This window comes from Pleurodeles waltl, chromosome 3_1, assembly GCF_031143425.1.
Source record: "Pleurodeles waltl isolate 20211129_DDA chromosome 3_1, aPleWal1.hap1.20221129, whole genome shotgun sequence".
NCBI lineage: Eukaryota > Metazoa > Chordata > Amphibia > Caudata > Salamandridae > Pleurodeles > Pleurodeles waltl.
The window spans coordinates 165,574,120-165,587,030 of record NC_090440.1 but is presented as its reverse complement, the minus strand read 5'-3'; the positions used below and the strand labels follow the sequence as shown (position 1 = coordinate 165,587,030).

The following is a 12,911-nucleotide window of genomic DNA, read 5'->3' as shown; positions in this document are numbered from 1 at the left end:
CAGTGTACATGGATTTTGTCTGGGTGTCTGCAGGTCTGGTGAGTGTGCTGCAAGTGTCTGTCAATGTAGTCGTGGTGAGTGCAGGTGTGGTGAGTGCAGGTGTGGTGTCTGGGGTGCATGTCTGCATGTCAGATGTTGTGGTGACTGCATGAATGGGGGCGGCAGAATTGACTGAGAGTGCAGTGCATGTGGGTGTGCATGGTGAGGTGACAGACAGGGTGGTGGGGAGGTCGACAGACTGGGGGAAGTGGATGTTGTTGTGTGTGCTTTTGTATGTTTGGTGTGTGCCTGCCTGTGGTGGGAAGTGTGGTGCTTGTATTTTTCAGTGTGCTTCTTGTGTGTTGATCTCTGTGTGCATGGCTGTCTGTATGTGTGCTTGGGATGGGTGAAGGGAGTGGGGTGCTGGAAGGGGTAGAGGTGGTGGGAGGGGGGACAGAAACACCAGGGACACTGGCTGCCGTCAAAGAGGAGGCCAGAGCCTGAAAAGATCTCTGCAGGCCAGACATGGCACTGTGAATGCCTTCCAGGAATGCATTAAATTGCTGCATCTGGGATGCTAGCCCCTGGATGGCAATCACGATGGTTGTCTGCCCTACAGAGATGGTTCTCAGGAGGTCAACAGCCTCCTCCGAGAGGGCAGCAGGGCTGACTGGGGCAGGGGATGAGGTGCCTGGGGCGAAGGAGACGCCCACCCTCCTGGGTGAGCAGGCACGGGCAACTCGGTGGGGAGCAACTGGGAGGGCGGTGATGGTATAAGGGGTTGTGGAAGATGGAAAAGAATGGGTGGGCCCAGTAGGGTCCACCACCACCAGGGAGCTGCCATCGGAGGAGGAATCAGAGTCACTACCTCCAGTGGTAGTGGCCTCCCCCGTGGTACTCCCCTCACCCTCAAAACCACTGGTCCCCTTGGCGTCGCTCGACTCTGCCTCCTTGGAACTGTGGGCTGCTGCATCCCCACTCACCAGTGCCTCAGCTCCCTCTCCAGATGATACTAATGTACGCAAAGGACCTAAGAGCACAGGGGTGGGGAAACAAAGCAAGGGAGAACTTTGTCAAATACTGAATATATGTACATTTTGGCTCACACACATTCCCATCGAGGTCACGCACTTACACTCAGCACAGACAACATACGTAATGAATGTGCCCCTGAATAGTGGGCATGACCCCAGAATACAACACATAACCCTCATTAAACACGAACCTGATACAATGTGTGGAGTACACCCATGAGAGACCATGCCCAGCCAATGCACTTACAAGTCCATAAGGCCACAATGAATACCAGATGACAGAAAGGGGTCCCCTCATAGGCCAATAGAGACTGCCCAAACTAGCCCTTACACCATCCCAAGGACTTGGAGGGGGCAGGACTGCAGGAACACACCTGTCCAAGTGCCAGGCACTACAATGCATACATACCACAGCACCAACATACATACATCAAAGCGTTATCACAACAGTGTTGCTACTCACCCCCTTGTGGCTGCTGTGCTGCCTTCAAGCGCCCATCCAAATCCAAATTAGCCACCACCAGAATGTGGGCCATTAGGGAGGTCAGGGTTTGACGGGCACCCCTTCCTCGTTGGGAGGCCTTCCCTAGCTGGGCCTCTGCGGTCTTCCTGGCCCATCGCCTCAGGTCCTCCCACCGCTTCCTGCAGTGGGTGCTCCGCCGGTTGTAGACCCCCAGGGTCCGCACCTCCTTAACAATGGCTTGCCACAGGCCTTTCTTTTGATGGGCGCTGACTTGCATTGGACACACACAGCAAATAAACAAACTTCAGTAAGTGTGCACCGAATACAAATGCCATGTTGTTCCATATGGAAAGTCCATTGTTGGCAGGCATGTTTTCAACTCACAGGCAGAACGTGCTAGACAACCTACGGCTGGGCAGTCACACATCGAGCCCACATGCATACAGGCATCCGCCACAATCACACACATCTAAGCATGACAGGTGCCAACTCACCTCCTCCTCTGGCTGCCCATACAACTTCACATACAGGGTTAGGACCCTGTCCAGCAGCTTCTCCAGCTCCTCCGCGGTGAAGGCCAGGGCCCGTTCCCCTGTAACCCGCACCATCTCAGGGACCAGAGTCAGGACACAGCAGCACACACAGTGGAGTACTACCCTTCACGGGAATCAGGAGTCAAGTATAAAGGGCCTAACAAAATGGCATAGGTACCACGATGGTGTGCTCCGTCAACTCCGGCGGCAATCATGATTGGCCCAGGTTCCCCATTGACAACCATGTAATCCAATGATCAGGTGCACGGCGCTGAACACCGCCTTCCGCCATGATGATTAATGCCAATCACTTCCACTCTATCATACCTGGATGGCATTTTGCTACCACCACGTCACCACAGCCTGGCCAGGGGCCTCATCCAGGGCCCCAATCTCTCTCATCTTCGTCACTTGCTGATATTATTCTATAATCCTCACATGTACCCATTTTTGGAAGTGTGTCCACACTGTTATGCCATTATGACAGAGTTAACTCTGCACACATTTGCCTGACGGTGTACCTCATGTTTTCCGTTTGTGTGTGTTACCTACGTGTCGCATTTTGAAAAATACAGTGACATCATGGGATGCAAGTATAAGAATGTGTTCTTTCCTCCCCCATAGGTACAGACCCATGTGGCGAGGGAGGGCCCCATCTGTATACAGATCCCTGGTAGATCTGGAAACTATGGAGGAACATCACATCATTATCACCTGCAGATTCAGTAGAGCTAAAATCCATGACCTCTGTGCATTAATGGATGCTGTTCTGAAACTGGCAAAACGAAATCAGTATGCCATCCCTACAAATGTGCAAGTGCTATCTGTGCTCCATTTTTTGGCTACGGGCTCATTTCAGTTGACAGTGGGCATGGATGCTGGGATCTCACAGCCAATGTTCAGCCTAATCCTGTCCAAATTCCTGGATGCCTATGTTCAACACTTGCAAACATGTGTCCGGTTTTCCCAAAGGGCTGCTCTTCCCACCATCAAATCTGGATTTTATGCCTTCGCTAATATCCCCCATGTGATAGGTGCCATTGATGGAACCCACATAGCTCTCATACCTCCAAGAGTGAATGAACAGGTGTATAGGAATCGTAAGAACTATCACTCCATGAATGTACAATTGGGGTGTACTGCTGATCACTACATATCACATGTCAATGCCAGGTTCCCAGGCTCAGTCTATGATTCATTTGTCCTGAGAAACAGCAGTGTGCCACACATTATGGAAAAACTGCAAGGGGACAGAGGATGGTTCATAGGTGAGTGTGTATGACACAGGATCAGTATATAGCTGACAGCCAGGCAGTTTGCAAGTAAAGGCAGTTTGTTAGAGTCCTCTTTCACCCACTCTTGCAGGTGATTCTGGATACCCCAACTTGCAATGGCTCTTGACACCTGTGAGGAATCCCAGGACAGATGCAGAGAGGAATTATAATGAGGCCCATGGATGTACTAGGAGGGTGATTGAGCGCACTACAGGTCTCCTGAATGCTAGATTTTGTTGCCTCCATCTCTCTGGGGGATCCCTGTGCTATGTCCCTGACAAGGTGTGTAAGACAGAGGTGGTGTGCTGCATGCTTCAAACCTTGGCTGTGAGGAAAGCTATCCCCCTTCTGGAAGAGGAGGGTGCTGTCCAACCAGCACTGCAACCTCAGAGAGGGGATGAGAGTGATGGTGAGGAAGAAGAGGGGGAAGATCTCAACTCCAGGACCCAGCTAATCTGCCTATACTTCCACTGACTCTACGGTACTGTTCAATGATGCTGATGTATTCACTGCATAGTTTCAGTCTGATTCAGTCAGTGACAATGCTAACTGATGACTGAAGTGGCATGTGCCAGGAAACCCAATATTATGTACAGTGTGACATACCTCAGACACTACAGTCCATTGGATCCCCTCCTGCAATAAAGGGGTGAGTATGATATTAAGTGGCTAATGCATACACACTCACAATTCATTTTTCCTATTGCTGAGGGACATACAAGTTGAGTGCATAGGTGTATTTGTTGAATGGCAAAATATACATAAGTGTTGGGACAGTGAAAGGGAGGGGGCACATGGTGCACATTCATACTCAGGTACATAAACTCAGCTGTTGGTAGCACTGTGTGTTGGTCCATGTGGCCATTGGAAGTTGGTGTGTTGGCAGTGGCATTTCATCAAAGTAGCTCAGTGGCACACAAGGGAGACAGTTCAGGGCAGAGTCACTTCCAGCGCTGGGCTTGGTCTTGGCTGGTGTTTCAGTGGAATATCTGGGTCTGAGGGCACGTTTGCATAGGTGAAGCTGGGCTGCAGGGGTAGGGGTGCTGGTTTCCTGTGTGTCTTCTGGCAGTGCCCCCAGTCCAGTAGCTGCTGCAGATGTAGATGTCAGGGCAGTGTACTGGCTAGTGGTCGGGGCTTGCACGGTGGGTGGAGGTCTCAGACTGGCTGTGGTAGTGGTGCTACAGCACCCCTGTAATGGAGGCCACAGTGGCATTGAGCTGTTTCCATTGCTCCAAGGCCTCCTGGTAGTGTGCTATCTGCAGCCTCAGATTCTGCTCCAAGGTGGCCAGGTATGGTGGTATGCTTCCAGGACCTCAGATATCACCTCCTGGGCTGCTTCATCCATCCCCCATGGGGCCACTGATGTCCTCCCAGTGGCCCTGGCCCCCTGTGCCTGTGTCCCCTGCACAGGTCTGGCAGTCCCACTTGCAGTTGGTCCTTCATCATCCTGCCTGTTGGTGGGTGGAGACTCTGGCCTCTGTACATGTGGGCCGCCAGTCCGTGGCCATGAGACACTGATGTGGGGTCATTTGGCCAGAGCTGATGATGGTGGCATGGTGGTAGGGGTTTCAGTGGTATCCTGGATGGGGCTGCTGAAGGGTGACAGTCCAGGACTGTGTGATGGGCCAGGGAGTTCCTCTATTTCCAGACATCCCTCTGCACTCTCCTGAGTGGGGCCTCTGTCTTTAGGTGGGGCGCTGGCACTCCTTGACGTCTCCGCCCGGGTGGCATGGGTGGTGGTGCCTGTGTGTGGGGGAATAGACAGGTGGGTGTCAGGTACTTTATCGGCAATTGCTGCACTGCTCTGCACTATTTGATGGTTATATTCCCCTGTTGTAGCATGCAAGGTCCCTTCCTATACATTTAGTTGCATTTTATGTGGTGGGTGGAGGTGCATTGTGGGTGCTGTAGTGCCACTGGGAATCCATGCAGGGGTAGGGGAATGTGCACAGGGGGCTGGATGGAGGTCTGTTTATGGGATTGTGGGCATGCAGGGAAGTTGGATGTGGGTGTTGTGGACTAGGTAGGGGATGTGGTCCTGGTGGTAGTGAGAGGGGTGTGGTGATATATGTATTACAGGTGGGGTGACTGTGACGGTATTGTAGTTGACTTACCAGAGTCCAGTCTTCCAGAGAGTCCTGGGAGGCCCTCCGGGTGCAGAATAGCCAGGACCTTCTCCTCCCAGTCTGTGTATTCAGGGGGAGTAGGTGAGGGACCACCACCAGTCTTCTGTATGGCGATGTTGTGCCTGGATGCCATTGACCCAACCTTCCAGCGCAGGCCATCTCTCCCGAATGTCATCCCTTGTGCATGGATGGTTTCCCACTGTGTTGTCCTTGTTGACTATCCGCTGCCATAGCTCCATCTTCCTGGCGACGGGTGTCTGCTGCACCTGTGCCCCGAATAGTTGTGGCTCGACCCTGAGTATTTCGTCCACGTTGGTCCTTAGCTCCCTGTATGTGATGCGGGTGTTCCTAGGGGGTGCCATGGTGTGTGTTGTGCTGTCGTGTGGTTGTGAGTGTGGCTTGTAATGGTGTTTGGGGTATGTATGTGTTTTGGTGGTGTATTTGTGTGTGTGGCTTGCGTGATGTTGGGTTCAGTGTATGCGTGTTGTGTTCTCAATATCTCTTGTGCTACTTGTGATGCAAAAGATTGTGGGGTATGTATGTGAGTGATTTATGGTGTTGTGGATGTGTGTCAGGTGTGTGGGTTTCAAAGTTGCCAATGTGTGCATTTGTTGTTGGTGGGTCCCATTGCTGGCCGTGGCGGTCCGTACCGCCAATAGTGGTTCGGCATTCACTATCCGCCACACTGATTTGTGCATCATTATTTGGTGGGCGGAGGATTTGTCTGCATGGCGGTGGCGGGTGGGGTGTAATGCCTTTCTGCCATTGTAGGCCCTGGCAGTGGGTGGAGGTTGCAGGATTTTTGGAGGCTTAACTTTTTAGCATCATTATTCGTCAGTGTGCAGTCTACCGCCACTGGCGGTCTTCTGGTCACCGTTGCCACGGCGGTCGGCAGTGATTACTGCCAAGTTCATAATGAGAGCCATAGATTTTAAAACCCAAATTCGATAAAGCCTTAGCAAAAGGAGAGATAAATATTGAAAAGGTGAAGGGAGAAGGCAAAGCCCTGAGGCACATCAAGACCTGGATTGTGAAAAACCAAGAAGGCTGGGAGAAGGAATGAGTGGGAGCCATAGCAAGAGTAATTTTGGGCACATCAGAAACCCAGCTTCAATCACATTCAACCTCAGTCTCTCCATTCGCTGCTGTTTAAAAAGAGTGGATCTGGGATGGGGGAAAGGATTTCACCAAATAACCCTGTGCCTTTTCCCCCAAAGTGTCTTCCAAGCAAAATTAGATTACCAGGAAGCAAAAATTAGTATGCCCCAAGATGGCTCTCAGTTGTCCCTCTGGACCTGGCGACACCACCATTATTTGCATACTGTTTTCAGGAAAAATCCAAGAGCTGTAGCAGTTGACAAAGGAGACTGGAGGATGAAGGAACAGGAGCAGCCAAGATCCTCTTGAAAATATTTGTTTTTTTAGCATTAAGGTGATACTGGTACCCATGCTCCACTGGTCAGTCAGTCACTGTTGCAGAGATACTGATGTATCATTGCTGGTCTGACCTGATGAGGAAGTGTCCAAGGGCTGGGCCCAAATGATCTGGCAAGACTTATTAAAACAACAACAAAAAACAGGCAATTTATATAGTAAAATCAGACCGGCCTGTCTGACAAAGGGTGGCTTGGTAGGTAAAGAGGAAAGCAAAAAGCAGGGGACCTCAGGTGCAGCCATGGACAGACGTACAGTCAGAGGGCCAGCCATCCAATAGGCCAAAATGGTATACACCCATTCAGAGTCCTAGTTGCAACTGAAAGCAAGCTGCAACCTACTGCTAATATTTGAGCTATACAAGTCAGATTTTGCCCTTTAAGACGCTAAAACGAAACATTTGCAATATAGGCTTACTGATCAAAGTGAAATAACTTCAAAAGCATTAAAAAAAAATTGCCTCACAGAAAAAGTTTACCATTTAATCACCTCTGCGACAAACTATCCCCTTTCTCCTCAATATGTCCAAGGACACAAAAGGGGCTACTGAAAGGTCCACTTGCTGATCTGGTTTTGCAGACCTCTTCTCCCTTCACTATGGATGTTACTGTGCTACAGTGTCACTAAAATGGAGCAACCAGACAGCAAAGACAAGTCTCGGACTCTAGTTAACACAGAAAAGAAGCTGAATGCTCGAAGGTAATTTGCTGAGACACAAAGCGACAATGGCTCCGATTATAGATAGAAACAATTCTGTTCCTTGGTTCGATAAACTTGAAATCATCAATGTGCCCACACCCCTAAATAGGGAACTCCTGGATGTTCACTGGAGCAGAACTCTGTCTTGGCTAAGAGGCAAGGCAGTTCATACATAAGTCAGGCTATAGGACTTAAGGCATGTTACCAGGGTAAGCGCCCGTGCATTATTTGTAAAACGATGAGTACTGGTGCCCAAGCTGTGCAGTCTTGTTACCACCTAACGCTCTCTAATCCATCACCAGGCACTCCATGCCCCTTTCTCTCACTCTAACACGATTCTGCTTTCTCCCTTTGTGACGGTTTTGCCATCTTTCTCTTTCTTTCCCCCTTTGTGTGTTTCTCTCTGTTGCTCAGTGTGAAAGTCAGATGATAACAAACACGTGCCAGTCCTCATAAATAAGTGCCAGTCGGCCTCAGCGGCAACTACCGGCTCAAATTAAGCACTGAAGATTCGGTACACCATTCTGATTGTATAGTTAATGGGCGAGGGAGCAGCAACCTACAAGACGTCTACCATACAGTTGCATTCCACCACATTTACCCGCATAGAATGCAACGGCAGTACTTCTTGCCCCATCCCTAGTTGTCATTACCTTAGCTTGTATTTATGCTTGCGAACATGTAGACCTAGGCTGGGTGGGCCTGTGAACATCTTCATTGTGCAGGAGCAAACCAGAAAAGATCCTTTCTGTTCTGCATTATAATCTGCCCAGTAACTAAAGAATTGTTCCCTCCCACAGAATGTGCTTTCTTTCTTTGTTTTTTTAAAATGTGGTGTTGTATTTTAAGGTCCGGTTACAGGCAGCATTAGGCATTTGTCACACGTATTTTGTTACTAATTCTAAAAACAGTGGGCTTATATGATGATTTTTTCACCACATACTACTGGCTGCTTGGTGTATCGTTCCTCCTCCAATAGAACACTTCTACTGGAAAGCACGAGGGGCTAGGTCGTCACACTTACTGCCAAATTCAACCCTTTATGTCACCCCTGGATTATATCCACTAGCATTACCATCACATTCATTAGGATCACCTCCATTGCCTTTATCCTCATCATTACAACACACATCATGGCTACTTCCATTACAGGCACCACATTCACCTGCACTACTACCACCACCATTACGACCACTATTACCCTCTAACCACCGGAATCATCATTACCACCATCACCACACCATCATTACTACCACGGCCATTAATACAATTACTGCTACCAAAATTATAATTACCACCACCATTAGTAACGATAGCCTTATTACCACAGCAATCACCACCACTACCACCACTATCATCACAACAGTGTTGCTGTCTGTTTGAGTGTCTAAGAGCATTATGTTTCACAGCCGGTGTGTGTATGTTTGCAGGTGTGGGAACGGGTGATATGAGAGACATTTTGTGTGATATCAGTAATAGAAGAGGCATTTGCCAAGCCAATTAGTCTGGGTTTAGTGCAGGAAACTCACAGCATTTATGCATGCCTGGATTTGCATTCAGTACTTCATTAAAGTTCGGCCTATTTGCTTTGCCATTGCTTATTTTACCATTTGCTTTTGTACACCGAAACCCGAAGGTCCATTAATAAATGAATGAATGACAACACATTTAGCAACTTCAGTAAATTGATTTCCATTGATGACAGGCATTGTGACAATATACAGTATGTGAATCTCGTAATGGAATTTCTATCAGTGATGTCATTATTTTTATATTTTTCGGTCCTTCTAGGTAATGAGCTATTGAAAAACATGTTGATTGCAATAGGCTCAGTGGCCCTGATCAGTGGATTAATAGTATGTCTGATACTTCTGATGAGACACAAATCTAAAGGTAAAAGGATTACATAATTCTACGAGTCATGTTGTGTTTATCACTTTTACTATTAACTGTTTTTATGTATGTCATCTATTGCAGGGAAAGAAGATACAGGAAGTTGCAGGTACTGCAAGAAGCTAGTGTTCGCATCATTATTACTCATTACTTACATTGTGAAGTAAAGTAATTCGTCTGAATTCTCCTCTCTTTCTTTTTAAATACTAGAAACACAGATCATCCGGGAGCTCCCGAAAACGACGAATGTAAGTGTTATTTATGGCTTTTGGAAGTTTTGGCCCCTCAGTTGCAGTTAGAGTGAAAGTTCTTTTGTATACTTCAAAGAATGGAAATAAAAGGTTACAATGTATATGTTGAGGATGAAAGACTAACCGGTGAGTGTTAGAATGAAGCACATTGCCTGTAAGGTAGGTGCTGAGGTATGGCGATCATGTTCAGGCACTGGTAATTTTTAAACAGTTATGAATTTATGGTTCTAGTTTTAGTTTGCACTTTAATATTTAAAAGCGACTGTATCTCAGAAGATGACCTCGCCACTTGTAATTTGAATATTTCACAGGCAAATGTAAGCGGCACATGTTTGGACCAATAGTGCTTTCAGTCTTCTCAGCTTTTCAAAGTTAACATTAAAGGCAGGATGGAAGGAAACATGCTACTATAATCTAAGGCATGGGGGAATAACACATTTCCACAGCAGGTCACTATTTAAGAAACCGAAATCAAATACGGGTCACCTGCACTCATCCCATAGCAGCCTTGATCACTCAGCAGTAAGTAACTTCCATTCAAAAGTAACTGTAACACTGGGCAAATCAAGGGGATGGGAACTGTCTTGAAGTAACATGCTAATATATCCACCAAAGCATGACAAACGCCGTGCAAAGTCACCTGTTTACAAATCATTGAGTGGCTTATGGAAGTTTCACAATCACTGTCACTAAAAATACTTCCTTTTCCACGCTCATATATTTATAATTGAAAGGCAAATCCCACACCTCATGTAAAAAATCTCCCCTAAAGCTTCAAATCTACCTACCGGAAAATGGTTCAAATAAGAAGTTAAGTGAAAAGTCTATATTGGCAGGGAGATCCCTCCATTTACTAACCACACTGCAGACAGTATTTCAGCCACTGTGAAAGGCATCCTTTCTAACTTTTCTGTATTGAGCATTCTATATATGGTGCATCCTTCTTCACCATTATCTGCTGTCTGTGTGTTCGTTTAAATGGTGAAAATAACTCTATTGAGTTCACCTGCTTCAAATGTACGTGGTTTGATTTCAGAACATGTAAAGTCTAACTCAGCTGCATGATGGACCTAAGCTGACTCTGTCCATGTTCTAAAAATGACATGTCATTTTGTATAATGTCTACTGCAGATGACACAATGTTGAGTGTGTAACTCGAGCGGACAACGTATTATCGGCAATGGCTAATGCATTCTCTAGGTTTGCCGGATCTATTTGCCTTAAATGAGCAGCAGCTTCCATTTTATTACGCTTCCATATTTCAATGTATATCGTATACAAGAACCTTTTGGAGCATGGTGACGTAGGAGCTAACAAGGAGCGAGAGGTGTTCTTTTACAGCTGTCAATGTGCAATGTTGCAGCCATTGCTGGAATAACTTGCCCACACTGTATGTAGTGGAAATGCCTGCATGTTGTGCCTCGAAGTAACAAGGGTCTGGTCTGCTTGCTTTAAACCCTGTATAGAGTTTATGAAACGTGTATGACAACTATTTGTGTTAACTGGCCACAATAACCACCCATTGCGACCTGAAAGTATAGGATTAATGCTATAATTTCTGACAATACCATTAAGCTGATCTTCTGTGTAATTAAGTAAACTTTGTCAATTGTCAAACTTTGCAATTGAAGGGATACTGGGCACATTCATTTCTTTAACTTTTGCTAGACCTATGCAAGTTTTCTGTTGAACTGTGTTATTTAGAAAAATCATCTGTAATGGAATCAGACATGCTTTTAAAAAGGCATCCTTGCCTTGTAGATGCCAATCTTTTGTTCCCCAAACTGATTTTAAATGAGTGAGTTCTTTCCAATAATCATAGTCCTTAATAGCTGATTGGGAAAATAATTAATTTGAATAAATAAGTTTAGTAGTGGTTACCATGTTTTTCCTTGCTTTTGTTGCTGGTGATTTGATCCCGGATTAGTACTATCGCGCCCAGAGAAATATCTACATTTGTCTAAATATCTTTTGGAACTCCCTACTGGTGGAGTGGAACTTTGTTCCCATTCTGTGTAATGAAAAATTGTATGTGGGGTACTAGCTCTATGTAGGTAACTGTGTCCATAATAATAATAAAGCATTTTTCCATAACTTGTAGAGTTCATGTACATTGAATCCACTGTTTTCACATCCCAGTCACCAGACACAATGCCTGGGGTAAATATATAGCTCATAGAAATGTTAAAACATTCAGAGTTTGAATAGTCTCTGTAGGGCCAAACATATCACACACAGTCCCATCAGGAACTGGAACAGCAGAAATGTTCCCTAAGGATACTTCTTTTCACACTTTGTGGGAGACAGGTGAGGTTTCAATATCTCATCTACCAGTTTAATAGCAGAGGGTTCAGGAAGATAATGCCCATGTATAAGCAAGAAGAAAACAATTACAAATCCACGGGAAGAAAGCAAGCAGTGTAAGTATAGTCCACAAGTAGGACACGGACAAATCAGATAAGTGTTTTTTAAGCCAGTAAAGAAACTTACGCATACCATGAAGCGATGTTGTTGAATTTGAAGAGAAGTCGTCAATGTCGACGAAGTACCCAGAAGCACTTTGTGTGAAGACAGGAGCCGCTGCAGGTGAAAGGGAACTGGTAGGCACCTCTAAAGGTGGTTCATCATAAACAGCTCTGTTGCTTTGAGAAATAGTAGAGGATTGTAGACTTACGTCTGGTACATTTCTGGTCCTTGTGGCAGTAATTGGAATCAACAGAAGTTCATTCTCTGCCCTCCTCAGTCTAGGGGAAACAATGTCAGCATTGTTTAATGCTTGAAGAGGTATTTCCTGTATTGTAATGAGAGCGGATTTGGAACTATCCAGGAATCCTCTAGGTCTACTGTGTAGGATCAGTTGCATGATGGAGACAAAGCGTTTGTCTTTACCACCTGCAAGTGGTGGTAGAATCACAGTTCTGGTACCTTGGATTCCAAGATCTGGCACCGGTACATGCTATGATGGGCTGAATACCATTTTTCACCACAATCTTTTCTCACAAATTTAAGGAAACCAGCCTATAGATGCTGGGGAATCCCTCACTCCCAAAGTGGCAAAATGTGTAGTACTCCGTTCATCTCAGAAGTGTAGTAGTTCCCACAATACAGCGAGACATTCATTTATGTCAAAAGGAGTTTCTGCCACCACTGGGGCAGGACCATCAAAATATGGGACAAACATTGGAATTCCAAACAACACTTTATTTAGGATACAGCCACCCAAAG

The 12,911-nt window shown here is 46.4% G+C and overlaps 1 protein-coding gene across 1 annotated transcript in view; it reads left to right on the top strand.

The window, feature by feature from the left end:
• LOC138283878 (uncharacterized) overlaps positions 1-12,911 on the top strand; it is a 272,384-nt gene that overhangs the window by 237,534 nt on the left and 21,939 nt on the right. Inside the window, exons 6-8 of the mRNA XM_069222073.1 lie at positions 9,334-9,435; positions 9,520-9,544; positions 9,646-9,683. Coding sequence (XP_069078174.1) covers positions 9,334-9,435; positions 9,520-9,544; positions 9,646-9,683 — 165 coding nt within the window. The remainder of the gene's footprint in view (positions 1-9,333; positions 9,436-9,519; positions 9,545-9,645; positions 9,684-12,911) is intronic.